The 25,614-nt window shown below is 41.1% G+C and overlaps 4 protein-coding genes across 4 annotated transcripts; 1 reads left to right on the top strand and 3 right to left on the bottom strand.

Annotated features, from left to right (window-relative positions):
• Positions 1 to 1,622: 1,622 nt before the first annotated feature.
• Positions 1,623 to 5,095, bottom strand: LOC131108295 (dual specificity phosphatase 29). Its single transcript, XM_058059261.1, has 4 exons — positions 4,874 to 5,095; positions 4,039 to 4,225; positions 1,908 to 2,131; positions 1,623 to 1,846 (listed from the first exon to the last, which is right to left on the bottom strand). Exons 2-4 carry the CDS (start codon positions 4,215 to 4,217, stop codon positions 1,623 to 1,625), a joined length of 627 nt encoding a protein of 208 aa, XP_057915244.1. The 5' UTR covers positions 4,218 to 4,225; positions 4,874 to 5,095.
• Positions 5,096 to 7,825: 2,730 nt separating this feature from the next.
• Positions 7,826 to 10,976, bottom strand: LOC131108005 (dual specificity protein phosphatase 13-like). The gene is made up of 3 exons (XM_058058587.1): positions 10,833 to 10,976; positions 10,382 to 10,599; positions 7,826 to 10,313 (listed from the first exon to the last, which is right to left on the bottom strand). The coding sequence occupies exons 1-3, from the start codon at positions 10,958 to 10,960 to the stop codon at positions 10,102 to 10,104; spliced, it is 558 nt and encodes a 185-aa protein (XP_057914570.1). The 5' UTR covers positions 10,961 to 10,976; the 3' UTR covers positions 7,826 to 10,101.
• A 642-nt stretch (positions 10,977 to 11,618) lies between these two features.
• Positions 11,619 to 12,897, bottom strand: LOC131108042 (dual specificity protein phosphatase 13-like). The gene is made up of 3 exons (XM_058058728.1): positions 12,716 to 12,897; positions 11,885 to 12,099; positions 11,619 to 11,812 (listed from the first exon to the last, which is right to left on the bottom strand). Exons 1-3 carry the CDS (start codon positions 12,895 to 12,897, stop codon positions 11,619 to 11,621), a joined length of 591 nt encoding a protein of 196 aa, XP_057914711.1.
• Positions 12,898 to 13,322: 425 nt separating this feature from the next.
• Positions 13,323 to 24,229, top strand: LOC131108182 (sphingomyelin synthase-related protein 1-like). Its single transcript, XM_058059016.1, has 6 exons — positions 13,323 to 13,457; positions 15,565 to 16,191; positions 16,314 to 16,409; positions 18,561 to 18,678; positions 18,798 to 18,948; positions 22,773 to 24,229. The coding sequence occupies exons 2-6, from the start codon at positions 15,569 to 15,571 to the stop codon at positions 23,075 to 23,077; spliced, it is 1,293 nt and encodes a 430-aa protein (XP_057914999.1). The 5' UTR covers positions 13,323 to 13,457; positions 15,565 to 15,568; the 3' UTR covers positions 23,078 to 24,229.
• Positions 24,230 to 25,614: the final 1,385 nt, after the last annotated feature.

Here is a 25,614-nt window from a genome sequence, read left to right as displayed (position 1 = left end):
TAGTGCACACCTGCTAACATGTATGAATGGCATACTCGCCATGCAATTTCACTCTTGAATACACTTCTATGCTTCACTGCCCTCCATTTTGTTGCAGTTCGCTGCTTTCAGTTTTGACTTCAGTGCAAAGAAATAGAAATAGATATGATCAGCTGGTCAATAGTATTTCAAATCAGATGTGGGGTTATGACAAAATGGAGAATCACTGAATTCGACCAGCCGAATGTACATTGAGTTAAATGTAATTAATCACTGTGAACCAGTTCTGTGTTTTTGTCTTATCTTATTGTTGCATATATTTTGATAAAATGGGGGGAAAAGTGGCGAGTCACGTTTTTTCTCAAGCTACTGCTTTTTATAATAATAATACATTTTATTTGTATAGCGCTTTTAAAAATACTCAGACACTTTACAGAAAAATGGAGTTGAATAAAAGCAAGTAAAAGATACATTAAAATACAACATTGATTGGTTTATACACAGTTAAAACATGAGTAAAAGCAGGGCGGGGCACAGCAGTCAGGTATAAAAAGTTAGACATTAAAAACAGATTTAAAGAGGTGGGTGTTTAGTTGTTTTTTGAAGGTGGGAAGGTCAGGGCAAGCACGGAGTGAATGGGGCAAAGAGTTCCAGAGGGTGGGGGCAGTGATGGAGGAGGCTCTGTCACCCCAGGTACGGAGCGTGGTCTTACAGGGGAGTGCCAGGAGGTTGGAGTCTGAGGAGCGAAGGGGACGCGGGGGATTGTGTGGACGGAGGAGGTCTGTGAGATTTCTTATAGTCTTTTAAAATGTGTTTAATTGTGCAAGTGAATGCTGAGGTTTTTTAACAGCCCCACACTGTGCTCCTCTATAAGGAGTTTAGTTTGGAGTTTGTATTTTTCCCTCCCCTTTCCCTGTTTTTTCCCTTCCTCCCCCTACTCCAGGGGTGGGCAAACTTTTTGACTCGCGGGCCGCATTGATATGACAAAATTTACGGGGGGGGGGCAGACTATATATTTTACACGTAACAGTCCACCTGGTATTATTGTATCTGTAAAATTGTCATGCAATCTGCTATTATTATTTATTATTTTATATTTATATTTAAATATTTAAAAAATATTATAATTACAATAAAATTCAAACAATAATTATTATATTATTATGTAAAATATGCAAATATAACAATATTATATATAATTAATATAATAATTAGCATTAATATAATTATAATAATCATAATAGTTCTAATAATAATTATAATAATCTAATAATAATAATAATTATTATTATTATTATGTGCTTGTGTCCCTTTTTTCAGGAGCACTTTGTAAACAACAGACCATGTCAAAAAAACAAAATTGATAAAACCATCAAAAGGTTGTCTCAGGCCATGATGCCAGGTTGTATGTTGAGTTTAAATGAAATACTTTGGAAAGATTGGGCGGGCCGTATTCAAACACTTGGCGGGCCGGATGTGGCCCCCGGGCCGTAGTTTGCCCACCCCTGCCCTACTCCATCTCCCAATCATCGTGTACTGTAATCACCCTTGTCTCACTGTACTAATAAAAACACATCTATCTCTCTCATATTACAGTCTCAACAGTCCCTGTTTTGTTTTTTGAATATCTCGCTGCCAATAGATTATATGTCTTGCATCTGTCTTTTTATTCTGAGCTTCTCCTCTTGTAGTGTAATGTCCAGAGCTCTGAGCTGCTTTAGGAAGCCATGGTTGGGCAGGATGCAGCGGCGCTGTCGCACATGCTCAATGGCATCTACCACAGTCAAGCTGTGCTCCATCATCAGGTAGGCCAAGAGCAGAGTGGCTGACCTGCTGCGACCCATCACACAATGCACCAACACTTTGTCTAGAAGAAGTCATAATACTTTTACAACCTAGTCAAATCAATCCAAATACTATTGACTTACTCTGTGGTTGTTTTAGGGCGTCGCTGATGAATTGTGTCGCCGGGCAGAAGAATTGGGAGATGTTGAAGGTGGGTTTATCATCAGCCTCCACACCAAAATACTGGATGTCCATGTCAGTGTAGTAATCTGCACCAGTCAGCACATTGTTCCACTTCCCCTCTGCAGCATTCAGCACATGCGTGATGCCCAGTTCCTTAAGACCAGGACGCTCCAGAGCTGTCTTCCTGTTTGCAGACAGTAGACAGTAGTCCTTCAATATAAGTTCATTCCAATTCATTTAATTTATGCTTTTTTTTCCAATCCAATCCAATCCACTTTATTTATATAGCACATTTTATAAACAGAGTTTCCAAAGTGCTGCACAGACGAGTAAAAATAAAAAGTAATAATCCAAAACTAAAAGAGCATTTAAGAAATAAAATAATAAAATAGATATTAAAATATTAAAAACAAGAAACAAAGCAATAAAAGTATAAAAAATAGAACCAATTACAATAAAAACAAAGAACTAAAAGACACAGGACCATACGACTCACTCTGAGTTAAAAGCCAGAGAATAAAAGTGGTTTTTAAGACGAGACTTAAAGCTTTCGATATTGGGGGCCTTTTTTACTTGGGAGGGGAGAGAGTTCCATAGTTTGGGGCCGACCACAGAAAAGGCTCGGTCCCCCCTGGTCTTAAGTCTCGTCTTGGGCACCACAAGTTGGAGCTGGCCCTCGGACCTCAGTGACCGAGCTGGAGAGTAAACTTGGATGAGGTCCGAGATGTATTTGGGGGCCAGCCCATTCAACGCCTTAAAAACAAACAATAAAATCTTAAAATCAATCCTAAAACGAACAGGCAACCAATGAAGGGAGGCCAGAATTGGGGTGATGTGCTCCCTCTTTTTGGTTCCTGTTAAAAGCCGTGCCGCAGAGTTCTGGACTAACTGTAAGCGGGAGAGAGACTTTTGGCTAATTCCAGAGTAAAGTGCATTACAGTAGTCCAGACGTGATGAAATAAAAGCGTGCATGACTTGCTCAAAGTGTTGCAAAGATAAAAAAGATTTAATTTTAGATAAAAGCCGAAGATGATAAAAACAGGATTTTATAACTGCATTAACTTGTTTGTTGAGTTTAAAATCACCGTCTATTATGACGCCAAGGCTGGTGGCTGAGGGACGAATGTTGTTTTGGAGGGGACCGAAGTCTATAGGGGGGCCTTTATAGTTGAGGAGGATAGCTTCGGTCTTCTCCTCGTTAAGCATTAAAAAGTTGTGAGCCAACCAGGCCTTGACATCCCTTAAGCACTCAAGAAGGGGTGTCAGGGGGGCATGATTATTTTTTGCGAGTGGCAAGTACAGCTGGCAGTCGTCCGCATACAAGTGATAGGAGATGCCATGCTTTTTAAGTACTGCGCCAAGTGGGACCAGGTAGAGGGCAAATAAAATGGGCCCAAGAATTGATCCTTGCGGAACTCCACAGTCAAGCGGAGCAGTGGAGGAGTAAGATCCCCCAAGTCCCACGGCAAGGCATCTCCCTGACAGGTACGACCTAAACCACTCAAGAGCAGACCCCCTGACACCCACACAGTTCTCCAGGCGAGATAAAAGAATGGTATGGTCCACTGTGTCAAAAGCAGCAGTCAGGTCTAAAAGCACTAAAATGGCTGAACCACCAGAGTCAGTTATTAAAAATAGGTCGTTAAAAACCTTTAAAAGTGCAGACTCAGTGCTATGAAAAGCCCTGTAACCTGACTGAAAAGTGTCTAAAATCCCATTCTCATCTAAAAAAGGTTGCATCTGTGCAAGAACACTTCTTTCTAAAATCTTTGAGATAAAAGGCAGTTTAGAGATTGGCCGATAATTTGATAAAATTAAAGGATCCAGACTAGTTTTTTTCAACAAAGGTTCAACAGTAGCCTTTTTACAGAAAGATGGCACGGTTTCTCATCTTTTTCCCCCCATGTTATTGCACTACTCTTCTGCAGCATTTATGTGTAATGCCAATTTTCCAAGCAATGCTTGCTTTAATGTAATTAATGATTTCACTTTTCTGCAGCCGCATGGGTGACTCCCAATTCCTTCCGACTTCCATATTTAAAATGTTTGGATGCATGTCAAATTTTTCTTTCTCTGATTATATTTACTTACTCATCCCCTATGAAGACGTTGGGCCAAACTTGGTTGACGTGTGCGTACTCAGCACTGGGACCGGTCCAGAAGAGCTGCTCCAGGTCAAGTGTACCTGGTGTTATATAATCACTATCTGGGTCCACCTGGACAGCTGCATAGGGGTTCTTTCCTTTGGATTTTATCACACAGGAGGACATAGTCACCTCTAAGGAGCAGGGGAAAATAAACAATTGAAAATAGGAAATATACATTACACTTATGTAATAGTTCAATTTGCCATCAATGAACATTCATTCATTCATTCATTTTCTACCGCTTTTTCCTCACAAGGGTCGCGGGGGGTGCTGGAGCCTATCCCAGCTGTCTTCGGGCGAGAGGGGGGGTACACCCTGGACTGGTCGCCAGCCAATCACAGGGCACATATAGACAAACAACCATTTACACTCGCATTCATACCTATGGACAATTTGGAGTGGCCAATTAACCTAGCATGTTTTTGGAATGTGGGAGGAAACCGGAGTACCCGGAGAAAACCCACGCATGCACGGGGAGAACATGCAAACTCCACACAGAGATGGCCGAGGGCGGGGACCGAACCCTGGTCTCCTAGCTGTGAGGTCTGCGCACTAACCACCAGACCGCCATGCCGCCCATGAATGAACATGTTTGCTATTAAATTGGTTTTGTATACAGGAGGCCTACTTATAGACACTTTTATGTACATATCATGGCAATTCATTAAATCATCAATGCACATCAGCTATAGACTGTTCCGTCTTCATGTCACAGACTTCGGGACTTTAAATGGCCTTTTATAGCTCAATTCCTATAAAGCACAAGAAACGTCACTTACCCGTCCTGTCTCCTAGTCACGCAGGACTACAGATTGAAGATCTGGTGTGTGCATGTGTGCTTTCTTCCACAGTCTACAGGAGGGTACACATAGGGCAATTCTAACTGCTCTCTCTGTGTTTAACATGATATTTTTAGGTCGCTGCAACACCTGACATGAGCGTGACACACTGGCTTGCTTTTTTAGTAGCTTGAGACACCTCATGTACAGTATGACAGCGGTGACTCCTGCTATTTTATGTGCTAAGGTCCCTGTGGTCCCTGTGCTAAGGTCCCTGTGGTCCCTGTGCTAAGGTCCCTGTGCAAGTAAAACAAATGTTTAAGGCAATAGTGGATGTGAAGAGTATTACTGTAATTGGGACACGTGTGAGAGACTTCGCATGACACAGCAGACTGATTCTTGTTTCTGGAAATAACGCACATGTTTAGAAAAGATGCCTTGAAAAGCCTGTGGACAAACTTTTTTTTTTTTTTTTTACAAATGAAATAAGAAACATAACTCAAAGGAAAAAATCAGCATCAATCAAGGAAGCTAATGTTGTGAAAAAGGTAAAGAAAGACGGATCCCAATCAATCACTGATCACAATTGACAAGTTGTTGTTGGAGTGGCAGCTTATCAATAACTCAAGACGCTAACCAGGCAAAATTTTAATTCCTACCAACCCCAATTTTCAAACCTGGTTGCCAGCTTAAAACTGTGTTCTCGATTTGAATGACTAAGAAAACATGGATCACAATGACTTGTCTGTCTTGTAGTCCATCTGTCAGTTTCTGTAAGTATATTTATATATTTTTTACTAGATGTTTTCTATGAATGTTAGAAAAATAGTATAATAGTATAGGGTTTCATGCCAGGGCTAAATAAGCAGCGATCGCTGCTCACTGGTCTTTTTTTTGTGTGTTACATCATCGTCATGACAACAGTGAATGTTATAATTATGTTACTGTTGTGAATATGTCAATTTAATGTATTTGCTGTGAGGTCATGGCTGTGTTTGAATCTGATTCCCAGAACATGTTCTTGTGATGTCCGAAACAAGATGGCGACGGTTCAAAATGACACTCAAAATGTCAAAATTATGTCAAAATCACCACTTCATGTCACTTTTTTCTTGTCACTTGGTTGTTCTTGACAAAACTGTTTTATTAGGTAAGTACTTTTTTTGTTATTGTTTTTTTCAAGGACTGCACACTAACCACTCGAACACCGTGCAGCCCTCACAGCTAGGAGACCAGGGTTCAATTCCACCCTCGGCCATCTCTGTGTGGAGTTTGCATGTTCTCCCCGTGCATGCGTGGGTTTTCTCCGGGTACTCCGGTTTCCTCCCACATTCCAAAAACATGCTAGGTTAATTGGCCACTCCAAATTGTCCATAGGTATGAATGTGAGTGTGAATGGTTGTTTGTCTATATGTGCCCTGTGATTGGCTGGCCACCGGTCCAGGGTAAACCCCGCCTCTCGCCCGAAGACAGCTGGGATAGGCTCCAGCACCCCCGTGACCCTTGTGAGGATAAGCGGTAGAAAATTAATGAATGTTTTTTTTTTATGTCATTAGCAATTTAACTCTTGCTATCCACACCAATCAATTGTTAGCTGTGGATGGTCATGTTGTTTTTCAGTCAACTCACTGGTCAGTGTTCTGAAGGAAAAAATGTGTGTTTGTGTGTGTGTGTGTGTTTGTGCATGTGCATGGTCTCACACATACTGGTTGCCAATGTAAAGGTTGGGCCAGACTTGATTGACATGCCCAGTGGGTTGTCTGTCTTTTAGTAGGAGCTCCTGTAGCTCTGACACACAGGGAGGTTGGTGTGATGGATCCCTGTGAGACATCCTAGTATACGCACGCAACACAAATACCAAATCCACATAAATATGTCACTTTCCTGGCATTTTCTGGAGAGATATATAGAGAGAAAGAAGTTAGCTCACTCTGAGGCAGTGCAAACCTTTAGTGTGTGCTCGCAGCTCTTCATTGGGCTTCCCTTTTAAATGTGCTTTAAATGTGTTTCCTTTTATAGCTCTGCAATCCTATGTGTCATTGCAAACAAACACCATCCTGCAACCTGTCCGACTGTGTCAATACGCTGCAGGTGGTTTCTGCTGGGAAAAACAATGTGGCATTACCCAATGAACTTTAGCATTTGAGTGCAGACGGTGGTTATATAACATGTGTATCTCTGCGGAGTCCACTGCTGGTCTCCATGGAGAAATTCGACTGAGGCCATAGCAGACATACCTGGATAGATTTTAAGGATAGATTTTTCACCTGTTGAGAAACATAGTAAATAATTGTTAAGTATATATAAAGTATATATATACGTATATAAACATTCTACTCTAATATTAATGACAACAATGAATAATAATAATATTTATTCATTCATCAATACTGTACTGCATTTTCTACCCATGACCCATCTACCCACTGGGTAGATGAGCCAGGGTCCTCCAACACAGGAAAAAAACCCACACCTGCACCACATTGGGACAATCAGCCACAACTACACAAAATCAGAATACAACACAGTAAGACAGCGTGCCTGTTGTTATTAAGTCCTGTACTGTATATGACACAATCTTTAACCATATCTCTATGATGGTGATACCACCTCTTCATGCTCTGATATGGACTCGCAAATACAAATTTTGTTACTTTCAATACTTCAGTCATTTGAGTTTTGTCTAATACATTTGTCTGTCACATTTTATATCATGACACCAAAACACATTAACCTTGTTATTAGCGCAGAAAAAAATAACATTGAAAGGCATATATCCTGTGTGCTCTAAATATATTTATATATTTTTGTATTATATTTAATATGTATATATATTTTAGAATTTCTGTCACTTCTTCCGGGTGTGGAGGAGGCGGAGAAAGTTACGTCTACACCGGACAGTTCTACTCAGAAATTCTGCTTTACTGCAATGCATGGGTGTTTTTGTGAGTGTAAGGTTTTATTTCCTGTGTAAGCAAACTAGAGACGTCCTTGTTTCAGATACATATATGGCGTTGGAATTGCACTGCTGTTGATGTGTTCAAGTCAAAATACAATTATAAGAGAGCACAATACTCTGTGTGACTCTGGGGGCGGGGGGTATACTATAGCAATGGTGATGGTTTTATTTCATTTGAACATGCATCAGATTACAATTGAGTGCATCCCATAATCAGTTCTCAGTTCCACATGTCCAAAAGGAGTAGGAAGAAGCAAAGCTTATTAAATCCTACCCCTCCATCTGGTACTTTTACAATCAGTAACTGTTACATTTGTTCACTTCCTGCTTTCCATACTTTCCATACTATGCCTCAGTCTGTCATCATCCAGAGAGGCATGGCTTGCCATCATGCATATCCATGAATTATTCTAAGGAATTTAACATAATTAACTAAATAAATTTGTTACCACTGTTAACACACTATTTTTGATAGCCCTGCTTCTTACTGCCCAAAATAATACGCAATTCACTTCTCTGAAAAAAATGACAACAACAACAAAGACAATGGTAACCCAAAACCTTTGCACAGACCTGCTATAGAAAATAATACATACTACAATGTATTTGAAATGTGTACAACATGAGCATAGTGGTCGAAGCTGACAGGATTTTTGGCTGCGTTGAATTGAAATCTTCCTCAGATCTGCTAAGGTAAACACCCAGATGTGCTGTTAGGGAGAACTCATTTGATCAACACAGCTGGGTTTATGATTGGCTCCTGTCATTAAAGAGCTGCCTGGTCAATCATAGGACACATACAGTGGTGTGAAAAAGTCTTTGTCACACTTAGTAAATGTTTCAGATCATCAAACAACAGCTTTGGGACTCCAGCAAACCACAGTGAGAGCCATTATCCATAAATGGTGAAAACATGGAATAGTTGTGAACCTTCCCAGTAGTACTAATCAAAATTAAGACTGCAGCGACGCCCCATCAAAGATGTCACAAAAGACCCCACAAGAATTTCTAAGGAACTGCCTCAGTTAAGGTCAGCGTTTATGACTCCATAAGAAAGGGCTGCATGTCAGAGTTCCAAGACAAAAACACATTGCTAAACAAAAACATTATAAATCTGGTCTCAATTTTACCAGAAAATGTCTTCATGATCCCCCAGACATTTGGGGAGATACCGTGTGGTCTGATGAGTAAAGTGTGTCCCATTACATCTGACGTAAAAGTAACGCCGCATTTCAAAAAAAGAACATCATACTAACAGTACAAATATGGCGGTGGTAGTGTGATGCTCTGTGACTGTTTTGCTGCTTCAGGACCTGGAAGATTGGCTGTGACAAAAGGAACCATGAATTCTGCTGTCTAGCAAACAATCCTGAAGGAAAATGTCCAGCCATCTGTTGGTGACCTCATGCTGAAACTGACCTGGGTTCTACAGCAGGACAATGATCCAAAACAAACCACTGAATAGCTGAAGAACAACAAAATGGAGATTTTTGGAGTGGCTTAGTCAAAGTCCTGACCTGAATCCTATTGAGATGCTGTGGCATGACTTTAAAAAGGTGCTTCATGCTGGAAAAGCCTCCAATGTGGCTGAACGTCAACAATTCTGCAAAGATGAGTGTGCCATCCTCCAGTGCAAGTTATCACAAACACTTGATTGCAGTTGTTGCTGCTAAGGGTGTCTTAAGGCTTTAGGGGGCACACAGTGCCATGTACGTAGGTTTGGATTTTTTTTCTCCCTTAATAATAAAAAAATGTAATTTAGAAATGTAGGGCGGCACGGCGGTCGAGTGGTTAGCGCGCAGACCTCACAGCTAGGAGACCAGGGTTCAATTCAATTCAATCTCTGTGTGGAGTTTGCATGTTCTCCCCGTGCATGCGTGGGTTTTCTCCGGGTACTCCGGTTTCCTCCCACATTCCAAAAACATGCTAGGTTAATTGGTGACTCCAAATTGTCCATATGAATGTTTTTTTGTCTATATGTGCCCTGTGATTGGCTGGCGACCAGTCCAGGGTGTACCCCGCCTCTCGCCCGAAGACAGCTGGGATAGGCTCCAGCACCCCCCGCGACCCTCGTGAGGAAAAATCGGTAGAAAATGAATGAATGAATGAATGAATGAATTAAAAAATGTAATTGCCCTGATCATCAATTTTAAATACAAGGTAATTCATATTTTAAGGTATATTATTACCTTATTTGAAGGTCATAAGCATCATCATACACTCTGCGATGCTTATAATGTTCTTTTGAGCGAGCGACCTTGAGGAGGTGTCACAGTAAGGGACACAGCTTCCTTTTGAATGCCAGCTGTTCACCCAACTTGTGAAGGAGCATCAGAAAGTTTCTATTAGGGTAAATGGCTCTCTTTTGGACGACATGCTTCAGAGCATCCTGAAGAGACAGCCGCTGCCGTATCATCAGATAGGCCAGCACCAAAGTGGCAGAACGGCTCATACCCATAATGCAATGCACCAGCACTTTTCCTGAAAAGGATGAAAATGACAGACATGGTCGTTAAACACCTTCTGTGGTGGAGGTGACTCATACTTACCGTGATCACACTTCAGTCCTTCATGGATAAAGTCAGCTGCAGGTTTGAAGTACTGGCTCAGATCAAAGTGGTCCGAGTCTTCTCCTGGTATCCCACAGTAAACGCAAGCGTTGCCGTAAAATCTTTCATCACCGATGCTACCTTGCTTGGAGTGAGCGGCGTTCAAGACGTGAGTGATGCCCAGCTTAGATAAAGCCTTTTTGTTTTGTGCTATAGCTCTGGGACAAACATACACAAATATATGTACTGTGGGATAGCTCAATGTTATTCTTTCAGTAAAAAGATGATGCCTAAAAGGTGTACAACTTAGAGTTCAACACAAAGTACATTTAAAAAATGCCTCAAAATGTGAACAAAACCTGGAGTTCAAACCATCATTAGACTTCAGCTCAGTCAGCATGTAAATAAAGCAGCTAAACTATCAGACAGGCCATATTGAGGCATGACTCACATGTTTCCGATGTACAGGCTGGGCCAGACTTCATCCACTGCAGTCAGCTCCAGTGTGCAGGAATCTAAAATGAGCTCCAGTTCTGTAATGAGCACCAGGTCGTGTTGCTGCTCTTTGCGCCCTGACATTCTGTCCTCATAGGCAGAGAACCGTAACACGGTTTGAATCGAATGCCGGTCACTGCCAAGGCTGCTCGTTGCACAGTGAAGGACATCAGCAGGTGCTCCTTTGAATGCCAAAATTAGCTCAGCGGCATCTGTTTTGACGTTGTGTGATGGAAAAAGGTCCAAGACCGGGACACTGAGGTCACCCCAGCAGTACTGGATTGGATGCATGCATGGTGCAAAGGAGTTTGGTTTTTGGGCGGTTTTCCTCGTAACTTATACCTGTCTGCAGCTTTACAAAAATGACACTAGACCAGGTGTGGGCAAACTACAGCCCAGGGGCCACATGCGGCCCGCCAAGTGATTGAATACGGCCCGCCCGTTCTTTCCAAAGTATTTCATTAAACCTAACATACAACGTGGCGTGCTCCTGAAAAGGGACACAGGGATGTATAGACTGCATGACACTTTTACAGATACAATAATTCCAGGTGGGCTGTTACGTGTAAAATATATTGTCTGGCCCCCCGTCAAGTTTGTTCAATCAATGCGGCCCACCAGTCAAAAAGTTTGCCCACCCCTGCACTAGACTTTTGGAAAGTTATATTTCCCAGGATGTAAATAATTACAGAAAAATGTAACTATACACAATTTTATGAATAGTGCACGTTATCTAGCATGGTCAGTCTTTGCTCCGGAGGGTTCTTTCCAGCGTCATCAGCTGCAGTAGGAAGCCCCTGTTTGGAAAGATCCAGCGTTTGTGCTGCACACATTGTACAGCGGACGTAAGGCTGAGGTGGTGGTGGATCATCAGGTAGGCCAGGACCAAAGTGGCTGAGCGACTCACACCGACAGCGCAGTGCACAAGCACCCTTCCTGGAAATGATGGAGTTTTATTGTAGATAGTTCAAATACTGGGGGGGAATGTTACGTCACATGGTACTGTACCTCCTGATGTCAGAGCTTGGCTAATAAAGTCCGCGGCAGGGTAGAAGAAAGGTGAAATGTCAAAGGTGGGCAGGTCATTGCTTGGCACACCGTAGTATTTCACTGTGGTTCCGTAGAAGTCATCCCTGCCTTTGCAGCACAGTTTACCGTGTGATGCATTGAGCACGTGGGTGATGCCCAGCATCCATAGTCCATATTTGTCATGGGACATAAACCTACAAAACAAATATGGTTGGACTTCATTATGACTTTCATTCTGTTCAGGACAACTTTTTTTTGTGCAATAAATTTTTTTTTAATTACAAAAAATTATAAGGTGCATTGCTATTTTGTTGTAAAACATTACATTACATTACATTTACATCACAATTGAAAATACATTTTAGATACATTAAAAACCAGTTTGGTTAAAGAGGTACAATAAGAAATTCATTCATTCATTTTCTACCGCTTTTCCTCACGAGGGTCGCGGGGGTGCTGGAGCCTATCCCAGCTGACTTTGGGCGAGAGGCGGGGTACACCCTGGACTGGTCACCAGCCAATCACAGGGCACATACAGACAAACAACCATTCACACTCACATTCATACCTATGGACAATTTGGAGTTGCCAATTAACCTAGCATGTTTTTGGAATGTGGGAGGAAACCGGAGTACCTGGAGAAAACCCACGCACACATCCACAGAGATGCCCGCACGGGGAATCGATTCCCGGTCTGTTTGTTTGTTTCATTCGGTCTCCTAGCCTAAGCCTTTTATTTCTAGAATATGTTGCGGCCGCAAATAGCCCAAGGGCCACACTTTGAATAGCCCTAGTGTATAGCAAACTCACATGTCTCCCAGGTACAGGTTAGGCCACACCTCATCTCCATGGCGACAAGAGCGAGGCGCTGCATGTAAAAGCTCCACCAGCTCCTCCAGAGAGGGTTTGACCTCTGTTTTCAAGGGGGCATCATCTTCTCTTCCCTTCCTGGAGCCTTCAGTTTTGCATTTCACAGCTGACACACCACTCATGACTCAGGAGACTGAAGACAAAACTAAAACGCACGCTACTGCCCATGCACACTCAAACGCCACATGACTGCTAAAAACAGGTGGAGATATTTGGCAGCACAAGGACTCTCATGGGAATGTTTCCAATTACTTTAGTGACTGGAAAATCACAGCTAAGGTTATTTTTCACTAAAACAACAACAATAATATTCATATTGAAGATAATTTTAATATTAATGCTAAAAGTATGAATAATATAGACTGAGTGATAACCATTAAAGAGATAAAATTGTAGTTAATCCATATTCCATATTTCCATTCGTTTTGTGCATTTTCTTCTTCATGTGCCGTAAATCGTTGTCCTACAAACTGACCAACAGGGGGCAGTGCACTTTAAGGAACACCTTTACAAGAGACCACGGCATTTGCGCTTGTCTGGCCTTGTTGATTGACGTCACTTCCTGTTTGCCGTTGCTTGGTTGTGAAAGTGAGGAGTATGTTGGAGGCGAAACACTCCGATAATGCGAGAGGACGACAGCTCACCTTTTCCCTCTGACACCAACACTGACCGCGGTTCTTTGGTAAGATAAGATACTTTTGATAGTTAGATAGATAGTTAGTTGGATAGCTTTTGACGTGTACAGTCGTTTCCTCATTGTTGTTGTTTATGTTACGAACACCTTTTGCCGACTAACCCTTGTTGTGGTTGTGGTTGTCGTTGGTATTCAACGGAAATGTAGCAATTTATGTCATTTTTCCCGAGACTTAGTTTCTGAAAGACCTATTGTGAAAGTTCCTCTCATCACATGTGTGTGTCAGTGTGTGACTCAACCAGCAAAACAAGCTGACTAGGCACTTAGGCGGACCGGCCCAGCCCATCCAATCCCGGGGGCTGCTTCGTGTTACCATAGAGGTTATTGTGGTTTTTATGGATCTAATTGGAAAGTAAATATGGGGAAAAAAGTGAAAATGTAGCCTGAAACCATTCTTGGCCAGGCAGTTTTATTGACCCAAATAAGTCAAAGGCAAATTCAGCTGCAATTGTAAGGAATTCTTAAACTGCTACATAATCAAAAACGGCACAATTTGAATTATGCGCCTTTGCAGGGGAATAAAAGTCATTCAGTTCCTCAGCATAGCCTGCTACAACAGTATTTCATTCCAATCTTGACTAAGTCTTTATGATGCATGCCTGGGATCTGACTGACTTATGATGATGAGTGCAAATTCTTACTGTTAGACATGTTTTTCGTGTTTCCCGACCTTTGAATCGAAGGGAGGAACGCAGAGAGCTGCCCTGTGGTCATCTTATCTATAGGTCAAAGGGCAACGAGAGAAAACGTGAGGATAGTTGAGTTTCATCTGTATCCATGGGTGTCACTTCTTAGCAGAAAAGAAAACCAAAACCAGGAGGGTGATTTTATTTTATTTGGAAAATGAGCTGTAATAGGTTTAGACTCCACTGCCGGTGCCAGTCTGACACTCAGCAGCCAGAACCAAGAGGATGTAACAGCAGTGGAGTAGCCTGCAGTTGTGCTGCGTCATTAAGTACAGAAAGAGCTGACCATCACGTGAAAAAAGTGCCTCTTTCATTACTGCTGCAACACTAACACTAATGCAGTTCAAGCCAAAATGTTCATTTCTATGCAGATGGGACACATGGAGGTTTGTCTTAAAAACAACACTGCATATGACCCCGAAAATAAAGATGCACGGGCACCTCATGCATATCTTGACTCTGATGCGGCAAAAAATGAATAACTTCATTGAATAAAAGCTGTTATAATAAAACAGTGTGCTGAAATTTTAAAAGATACTTTCAGCATAACCATTACATTTTGCAAATGGGAGTTTAGTTTAGTGTTTTGGTTATTATTATTATTATTTATATTTTATATTTTTTATATTTGTGCTGTATTTTTTTTTAATAAACGTTATATACTCTATTTTAATATTAACTGTTAACACTTTTGGCCGCACGGTGGACAAGTGGTTAGCATGTAGGCCCCACAGTCAGTGTAAACAACGACAACAACGAAACAAAGCCAACAAAAGTCAACACAAATGGAACATACAAGGCAACTGCACCAAATGGACTGTGCGAAGTATCAAAATAACGCTTACACACTAATATAAATGTAAGACTATACCTGCATCTACAAACCCACAAGACGTGCTGGCTAACCTTACGGTAGCGCTCTTTGACAATGTACTACAAACAGGTCGCTGCTTGTCATTAAGTGTGATGGTGGACCCTGCAACCAAACCACTAGAGAACCACTGGTATAGACGTCTAAAAAGCCACTTATGGCTCAAAAACACATGTTTCAGCAAAATATTGGTTGATTTTTTGTATTGTTGCACTATTTAAGCATACATTCTATTGTTTTGTTTTGCTACAGTACACGATTTGCTCGAAATCAATAATAAATGAACAGTTTTGGTATAGTTTTTCTATACATCATCAAATTGGCATGAAATTATTGGTTGATTAATGCAGACGATGTAAACTATGGTGACTTCAGTTTCTAAGCCACAGTATGAGCTGGACAATAGTTTATAGTGGGCTGAGTGGTTTTGAGTAGGTGAGAAACAAATGTCCTCAGTGCATTTAATCATTCATCATGTAGTCATCTTCACCAAGGTCCGTTGTGCTAATTGCATCTCTGTGCGTGTTTGTGCCTGCAGTGGCATGGCGTCAGAGCACGGTGCCAGCACATGGAGCTGCAAGCAGGTGGCCCAGTGGCTGCAGGAGAAAGGATTTGGAAACTATGTGGAGCTGCTGTGCACTCAGCACCGCCTGGATGGACCCAGCCTCCTGGCTCTGACTGAGGCAGACCTCCGTGGGCCTCCTCTGGGACTCACTGTGCTGGGAGACATCAAGAGGCTGGCCATATCCCTCCGCCAGCTCCAGAGACAAAACCAAGCCCTGCTGGGGGAACTTGGTCTCCAGCCTGGAGACAGTTCCACTGCTCAGCTCCCATTGGCTCCCACTGTGGCAACCGAGTGGAGCTGGGACAGATCTGACAGGCCCTACTATGAACAAGATTGTTCCGGGGATGGCACTGAACTCCGACTGAGGAACGGCACCCGATCTGAATGTGGTTCTGGAGTACAGCTGTGTCCCACACACTCCAATGGGAGATCTCGCCAACACTTAGCTGGACGACTAGACCCGGAAGTCTGGAAGACTGTCATCAGTGTTATATATGTCGTTCTAGTGTTTGGCTTAACATCCTTTGTTATGGTTATTGTACATGAGCGTGTCCCAGACATGAGGACATACCCACCGCTTCCTGACATCTTTCTGGACAGGTATCTGCTCTACAAACAATATTACACAGTACATTGACCGTTATTAGTACACAGAATGCACCTTGTCCCCATATCTAATCTGTATGCTGATGATACTGATGTTTTTTTTTTCCTTTTGACAGTGTTCCGAGAATCCCTTGGGCTTTTGCAATGGCTGAAGCTTGTGGCCTTATCCTGTGCTATATGCTAATATTGATCCTACTGCTTCATAAACATAGGTAAGACTCACAACCACACATTACTGTTTACTACACAATATCACCTCTACTGTTGGAAGTGAGCCCTGAAAGAAGTTTGGGATGGCTGAAAAACTGTTGGTTTTCGAGGGTGTTGCAAAACTGTTCTTTTGTGATGTCACACAGGAGCGGGCTTCATTATGGGCGTGGCGGCATTTTATTTTTGATTCTTGTGGATATTCCAAGCTCTTTTTTTTGTGAACATGAACGTGTACTAGCCAACTGTTTTTGAAGCCAGAAGCAGCACACTCTCGCCAGGAAATGAGCGTTAATGTCAGACACGCTGTGCGAGTTGGAGGTGGAGAGAACCACAGTGTTCATTGTCTGGAACACGATAGTCCCACAATATACACTAAATTAGAAAGTGTTAATCATAGTAGTCAGGAAGTAGTTTGAGAGTGTGACCAATCACAGTGGAGTGGGAGTGGGGTTGAATAAATTAAAATAGACCATATTGGCGGGAAGCACAAATCCAAGAAAATACAGCGGGAATAGGTGAAGATTCTGGAAGATCTCGAAAGTTTTGTGTGTGGGTCATTGTGTGTCGCTGCTCTATAGAAGTCCACAACTCATTACAATGGTTAAAAAAATTAGCATAATAAGTCCCCTTTAAAAATGACATTTTTGACTTGATTTATTTTCCGTTTCAATAAAGCTATTTCAAAATAACACATTTTAAGTCATTTCACAGTGAAACCGTGATATTTTTCTTGTACCAGCCCATACCTACATGGGATTATTGAACAAATTGTTCAATAAATGATTTTAAGGCAGGTGCTGTACCATTACACCACCAGGGAATGAAAACTTCACAGGAGAATTCTACTATGTTATTCCTTTATTCTTCTGCTTGCTGTCAATCATTGTGGTAATGAGGGTCGTGTCAGATGATTTGTTTTTTCAAAAAAAAAATTTCTCCTGCCTGGGCCGACTCGGTGCTTTTTGCCTCACGGCAGCAATGACCATCCTTTGCATATTTGCACAGAATGCCCCCTCCTGTGCGCTACGCATGTTCAAAGCATTTTGACTGCAACCCGTAGGGAGCACCACAAATGTCATTTACAGTCATGTTAAAAAAAAGAATCCCATTGGGTGACCTATTTTGTTTTTTTTCTGTTTTGGCTACCTTATTTCAGTGCATGAGAGTGGTATAATACAGTAAACCTCGGATATATCGGATTAAATTGTTCCCACTGGTTTTGTCCGATATAAGCGAAATCCGTTATATGCGTATACCGGAAAATGTCCGTTTTACGCATATATCGGATTTATATCCGGTATATGCGTAAATCGGATTTTATCCGTTATAAAAAGGCACTTCCTTGACTATGTTTCCAATGTACCTGGACGCGCAGGCAACGCTGCAAACGCTGCAAATGACGTCGTATAGCGGCCTGTCACGATTCGGCGAATCGGAGCGCCACGATGCGGCCATCCGATATATGCGAGGGAAATTTAATGGAAATGCATTGGAACGGGACTGGAGATTTTGTCCGAAATAGGCGAAATCCGTTATAAAAAATCCGATATATGCAATGAATTTTTATTGGAAATGCATTACAGAAAAATCGGTTCTTTTTTATCTGTCCGTTGTGAGCGAATTTCCGATATATCCGAGTCCGATATATCCGAGGTTTACTGTATTACTAACACCTTTCTACATGAAACTGTTGCGCAAAATGTTTTAAGCTCATAAGATTGTATATTTTGTGCAATTACATTGTTGCACGTGTCCATTTCTGAAATCAGCAGGTGCACACTAACAAGAACAAAGCAGTGGGTTACAACAAATGGACTTTTATTGTGAAAACGTAAAAGTCCAAAAATGTTCAAATGGACAGTGGAACCTTCTATGTCCTGACTGTGAGGCCAACATGCTAACCACTAGTACACTGTGCTGCCTGGAAAGCTATACAGTTTTTTTTTATTGTTTAAATGATTTATTCATGTGCTGACATAATATCATAACGTAACATAACAATCATAATAATGCAGCTTGGAGGTTGTAGCTTGGCTTCTCATAGCTGCCATTGTCTTCCTTAGACAGCAAACCGCAGTAGTAGTAGTGGACTCCATTTTGCCTCACTTTCTCCACACAATCGACTTTTAATGATCAATTTCCTATTTATGTAGGTCCATTCTCTTGAGGCGGTTGTGTTCTCTGATGGGAACTGTATTTTTGCTTCGTTGCTGCACCATGTTTGTCACCTCTCTTTCTGTGCCGGGCCAACACCTCAAGTGTTCCAGTAAGGTGAGAAGCTTTTCTCATTCTACAGAGATTATGATTTACAGGGGCGCTTACGATTTGATGAGCTGCTGCTGTGAGTCACAGCTTGCCCACCGCTAACGAGGCTCTATTGTTCCCCTCAGACGTACGGTGATTCATGGGAAAAGATACAGAGGACACTAACAATTTGGGTAGGATTCGGGATGACTCTGGCTGGTGTCCAAACATGCGGTGACTACATGTTCAGCGGACACACGGTTGTCATAACAATGCTCAACTTTTTTGTGACAGAATGTGAGTCTCCTTACTAATATATGTCATTTATCAGACAGGAATACAAACTCATTTTGCATTTTTGACTCCAGTGAAAACAAACAAACAAACATGATGTGTTATTTAGTGACGTCTTCCTTGTGCCAGTCCACCTGGAAACCATTTGTTCTCAAGACATAAATCTTTAATAACCGACCATTTGAATTTTTAAAGAAGGCTCAGTCATTTGCAATGAAAGGCCACCAATCGACTGGCTGAAACAAATACAATCAGGACCACCAGCTTTAATCTGTTCATTCGCTGTATTTAAACATTTCATCAGCATTTCTGTTCTTTCAGTAACATTCAAATATTTATAGGGACACATATGGTGCAATTTTGGTTTTTTGTTGGAGTCATACGAGAAACTCAACATCTAAGTTCAGAGTGGTTAATTCTCTGAGTAAACATAACTTTTTATTTGTTGAATGTGCTTCTTTTAGCTAGAAATGGCACAAGAGAGATGCGAAAAAACAAATATTCAACACCTTATTAGTTTTAACTGTGATTTTTTTTTTATCGTCTGAAATGTAAAATACTTTTTTTCATGTTTTCATGAGGCACATGTGTCAAACTCAGAGACAACCCAGGAGCCAAACAGTTTGGCAAAGAGCATTGATTTGGGCTGACATTATCAAACCAATTGCTTACAGCCATCTGAGTAATTAAGCAATTCCCCCTGTATAAACTATGCCTCCAGCATTTTGGAAACAATATTGTGTACATGGCACAAAATTCACCACCGTTCTTAATAAGGGTACCAGATTCAGACCAACAGTCAAAATAATTGAATGTACATGACTGTGATGACTGATGTCTGTACAAAACAACACCTTAATAAGGCATAAGACAGTCAACAGTGGTTATTATAACTATACAGCTTGTCCTCACTAGGACAGCCTAGCCAAGCATTTCTGCATGCATTTTCCGGGAGCATACAATATGGTATGCGTCTTGTCATGTCGTTAATACACAATTAGCTTGCGAGTACATGAACCACGAACTGGAAGTCAGCCATGTCACGCGTCTATGATATCATTAGCGGTTTTGGTTGGAGAGAAATCATTGGATTTACATTATTTCTTATGGGAAAAATTGATTTGGTCCGTTTCAGTTAATGATGCTTACCAAGGCCACACTGTTCCCTAATGTGCAATGACTCTGTTTATGAACACCTATCATGAGAAAAATGTCCCTCGCGTCCTTACGCCAATTTTGAGAGAAGAGGCACTCAAAACGTTTTTTTGAAGCTTCGGATTTTCATGACACAAAGAAAATATATCTTTCCTCACGCCTCAGAGCATTCCCTGTCTTTGGTCACCTGTTCGGCAATCACATTCTTGAACCTGCTATTTAAAAAAAGCTTAGTTAATGTTCAAATGGTAAGAGCCTGATTTAAAAATGACAAGTGTCATTAAAGCAGAATTTAAGGAAATACATTCAGGTATTTCCCAGAAATTGACAAAATTCACTCTCTGTCTTTGCACTTTCCACTGCATGCTTCTGTGTAGGCTATAGCGTCATTTGATACTACCTTCACTACTGACAATATATTTGGGGAAATTAGCAACAATACTCAACTGAGAAATGTAGTTCAACTCGTAACGAACGCCGCTACCAAACACTGTGTATTGGAGCAAAGCCAACAAAACTGACATTGGTCATACACACTACATCCCAGATATCTTCTGGCTTCCAACAACTAGTTTGCCAACTCCAGTCATACATACGTAAATCCTCACCTAACTTAACAAAACAGGTATTTACCTCTTTTTGGTCAGGATTTTTTTTTTTTTACCAACAATGACAAATTGTTGTCTGTCCGCCTTTTAGAGCTGAACATTAGGTAGAGAAAGTGGGTTGGGTCAGTATTCAGTGGAGGAAAATGAACAAGATATTAATGCAAGATAATGCATATTTTCATTCATTCATTCATTTTCTACCGCTTATCCTCACAAGGGTCGCGGGGGGTGCTGGAGCCTATCTTCGGGCGTAAGGCGGGGTACACCCTAGACTGGTCGCCAGCCAATCACAGGGCACATATAGACAAACAACCATTCACACTCACATTCATACCTATGGACAATTTGGAGTCGCCAATTAACCTAGCATGTTTTTGGAATGTGGGAGGAAACCGGAGTACCCGGAGAAAACCCACGCATGCACGGGGAGAACATGCAAACTCCACACAGAGATGCCCGAGGGTGGAATTGAACCCTGGTCTCCTAGCTGTGAGGTCTGTGCGCTAACCCCTAGACCACCGATGCATATTTTCATTAAATCAAAATGATGTGATTATATTCAGGGGGGATATGATGGCTCGATCTGATTTTTATGGGGGTCATAATCCCCATATCCCCTGCCTGTGTAAATTACGTGCTTGGTCACAGTGTATTTGTAGACGAAGTACACAATCATGCTTCTTAGGGCCACACACTGTCAGTGACAGGCGTGGATAAAGACATAAGAGCTGCAGACACCAGGGCTTATTAAAGCAATTTTAAGATGTCTAAATTCTAGCATCATGGCTACATTTTGGACTTCCAATACACCTTTAGCACAACAGCTTAGTGTTTTTGGCGCTTTCTTGTATCATCAGCTAATTACTTCATTCAGTTTCTACCGCTTTTTCCTCACAAAGGGTCGCAGGGGTGCTGGAGCCTATCCCAACTGTCCAAATGAAAAACCATAAAAATCCAAATACGACAAGGGTATGACTCAATTGGGCTGAACAGTGCATCAAATCAATACACAAAAATCAAGCTCCATATTGCCTTAAAATGCAGCAGTTGGAACTATTTTTAGCTGTTGATTGAAGCACATTTGGTGTGAAAATCATCATTTACATGTAGTCAGATGGTGTTTGCGGCTGACTCAGACAGCAGTACTCACAACATGAAGAAAAAATGTCAGATTGACTCATCAAAGTGTTGCTCGTTAAAATAGTTTGAGCGCATTCCTCCTGCTTCAGGCTTTGAATACTCAACATAAATGGAGGTTGGCGTTGCCAAAAAGGTAAAAACTAGGGCTGTCAAAAATAATACATTCATGGCGGAAACTAATTTATTTCATGAATTGTGTTAAATGTTTTAGTGTCATTAACGCATGCGCACAAGAACAAGCACGCCTCTCTGTTATGACGGCAGACGGAAGCACAGTGGAGAGTCTGACACTCTTTTATAACTTCAACCTGACCTCAACACATCAACAGCAGTAAAATTCCAACAGTGAATACTGTATTATCTCCAATTCATACATGTCTCTCGTCCATTCATCCGAGTACCAACACATCCTCATTGTCATTACAAGAACAGGAGATGCATTCAGGGACTGAATTATATTTTTCTCACTCACTTTGTAACTCTTAATTCAGACTTCCAATTTAGGTATGCTGGTAAATACACTGAAACCAAGTACATTACCTTGAATTACATGATGTCTTTGAACACAACCCCTGATTGCTCACAATAACAAGAGGCTGGTGTTAGACAAATAGATTTTAGATAGAATTTTTACACTAGTGTGGTATCTTTCAGCTTGATTGACATTCTGTTTATTTGAAGCTGTTAATGCGTAGTAATAATAATACTAATATACTATAGCATCTTGTCCTGTCATTTATCTTTCTGTTCATTAAATACAGTAAAAATGGGCAGACATCCTGTAGTTACTAAGTGATCAATCATGATTAATTTATTGAAAAACTGTGATTAACCTGATGAAAATGTTTAATCATCGGACAGTCCTGGTAAACATGAATTAGCATTAGCTTTACCCTTAACTTTATCCCCTGTATTCCCTGGCAGACACTCCAAGGACCTGGAATTTGATTCACACTATCTCCTGGGTGTTGAACCTTTTTGGGATTTTCTTCATTCTGGCGGCACACGAGCACTACTCCATTGACGTATTCATTGCCTTCTACATCACCACGCGTCTCTTCCTCTACTACCACACCTTGGCCAACACACGTGCTTACCAGCACAGCCGCAGAGCACGCATCTGGTTCCCGATGTTCTCCTTCTTTGAATGCAACGTGAATGGACCTGTCCCCAATCAGTACCACTGGCCTTTCAGTAAGCCTGCCTTCATGAAAACGCTGATCGGGTAGAGCGGTTTCACAACACTTGTGCATGGAGTGTAAAGTTTACCCCCATCGGATTTATCTTCCTCTCTTGTTTATCTCTTATTTTGTGATCTAATCTCATTTGTTCCAGATGATGAGGCTGGTATACTTAAGCATACACAGACAGTCTTCATCCAAAGGAACCCAAAAATGTTAGCTTTTAATGTGTTTAAGTACTAAATAGCTGCATTAACCAGTCTATTCCAATAACTTTTGATTTTTGCACATTATATACTGTACTAATTGTGGGGTATTATGGGGATTTAAGGGTGCATGAACATATCCTGGAAGGTGTGCACACATGTAGGGCTGCAATTATTTTCTTAGTCGAGTAATCTTAATTGAGTAATCGCCCAACAGATCAGATCAATATGAACCATACATAGTCAGCCATTTTGTCTGCAACATATCAGAAAAGAGGCAAAGATGTTAAATCACTGGTTTCCAAAGTCAAAACGGATTTGTGTGAATAATATATTGCCTTAACACATAGGTCTGCTTTCATGAATGACTAAGGAAATCAGAGTATAATTACACTTTAAAAAAAGATTAATCTAATACCAAAATAGTTGTTGGATAATCGATTAACCATTGATTAATTGTTGCAGCTCTACACACATGGATTGCCTTATCGATTACCACTTTATTAAGATTTAAGCTCAATCTGGGCTATTAATCACACAGCATTTGCATGAATAAACTAACTTGTTAGTCTGCACACAGGTAGACCACAAATTTGGACTTATTGGTGCCTGTTTGGCAACAATTACCAAAGAAACATCTTCCAAAGATCAAGAAGACGGCACTTGTTGTGAGAACAGTTGAGTTGTTTTTACACAGCACAATCGGCTGTCCTAATTTATTTCATGTAATTTATTGTAGCACAGCATGTGGATTGTGGAATGGGAGCTTTGTTTACACTGTCAGGGTTAAAAACACAAACTGTGCATATGCATTTCATGTAATCGTTTACAATTTCTCTTGTTATTTGCAATGCAGGTTATAATCTTTGCCTTTTGGCTCAACTATAAAAGTTTACAACTTCAGGAAAATGTTTTCACGTTTTATACAGACTGTTTACACTGTTGTTGTTTTTTTGCATTTATGAAATAAAATTGAAGCTTAATTTTTTTATGACCCCTGGAGGCCACGGTGCCCTTATCTTCTGTCTTATACTGTACTGCTTTTTTACTAGTACTGCTTTTTTAACATAATGCAGACCTTTTAAGTCATCTGAATTTGGATTTTATAGTCAACTTAAATAATGATCTTGCGTAAACTACACTCAAGGTTACTGCCATAACATGAGTTGTCTAAACGTAGTTATTTTCAGCTTTAACAACTTCAAATTACTGCTTTACTGTACTTTTTGAGGCAATCGGTTTTCTACATTTTTTCAAGTAACGTCAACAAATTACATTTTACAGTGTAATGGGCCAACAGCTACTATGTTGTATCGCGTAGAATATTGCGGCCTGGGGGAGTTACAGTGGACGTACAGTATCTCCCAAAAGTGAGTACTGCGTATCCTCCACATTTCAGTACAGTATATCTTCCCAAAGGAAATACAATTTGGATGCTGTGATGAGAAAGATGATTTTCTTATGGTAAAAGTCAAACATGGTGCCTCGTGTAATGGTCTGTATGAGTGCTGACAGCGCTGGGGAGCTGTGGTTCACTATGGGAAACGTGAATTTCTACAAGTAGTGACATACTGAAGCAGAGTATGATACCTTCACATTAAAACTGGAGCGTTTTGCAATATGGTAACGAGCCCAAACACACGTCAAAAATGACAAGTGAGGAAGGTGAGCGTGATGGAACTCAGGTGGAAGAGCAAAAGGTGTCATCCACCTGTGATGTCATCATGGAGGAGTGGAAGGGCTCAGGGAATGCTCAAGAGGAATCAAACAGTGTTAGAACAATGGTGCTCACAGTAAACATTCACACTACATCTTCACTTGGTTGTTGCCAGCTATTTGGTTATTTTCAGTGGATAGTAAAACTACAAGCTGATACCAAAATATGGTATGTCCACATTCCTTGTTTGTCGTATCGCCCCTTGAGAAGATATAATAGCATGGTCGCTGAAATGTGAGCTAGCTCGGCTTCCAGTACTTAACACTTACAGGTTGAGACTGCCAAGTAGTTGCCTCCATTGACTTTCAGCTGTTAACAATGAACAGAATCGATAGATGCGTGGAAATACTGCCATTCATGATGAGATGAGACGGTCCACTAACAACACATGGCGATCAGGCTATGGCAATGACAGAGACGCTGTTCTACACGCCCATCAAAAGAATCGATTAGCTGTTACAATGACTTCAGTATTGCTGCTTTAAATTATATACAGTAGATGACCATTCTCTCCAAATTGTATAAATGTCTCTTTTAAAAATGATTGTGTCACTCGGAGAAAAAAAGGCATAAAACCCAAGCATTCATTCATTCATTCATTCATTTTCTACCGCTTTTTCCTCACGAGGGTCGCGGGGGTGCTGGAGCCTATCCCAGCTGTC

Source organism: Doryrhamphus excisus, chromosome 20 (genome assembly GCF_030265055.1).
Source record: "Doryrhamphus excisus isolate RoL2022-K1 chromosome 20, RoL_Dexc_1.0, whole genome shotgun sequence".
Lineage (NCBI taxonomy): Eukaryota > Metazoa > Chordata > Actinopteri > Syngnathiformes > Syngnathidae > Doryrhamphus > Doryrhamphus excisus.
Note: the sequence above shows the minus strand (reverse complement) of the source record. Positions and strands in the feature narration are given on the sequence as shown.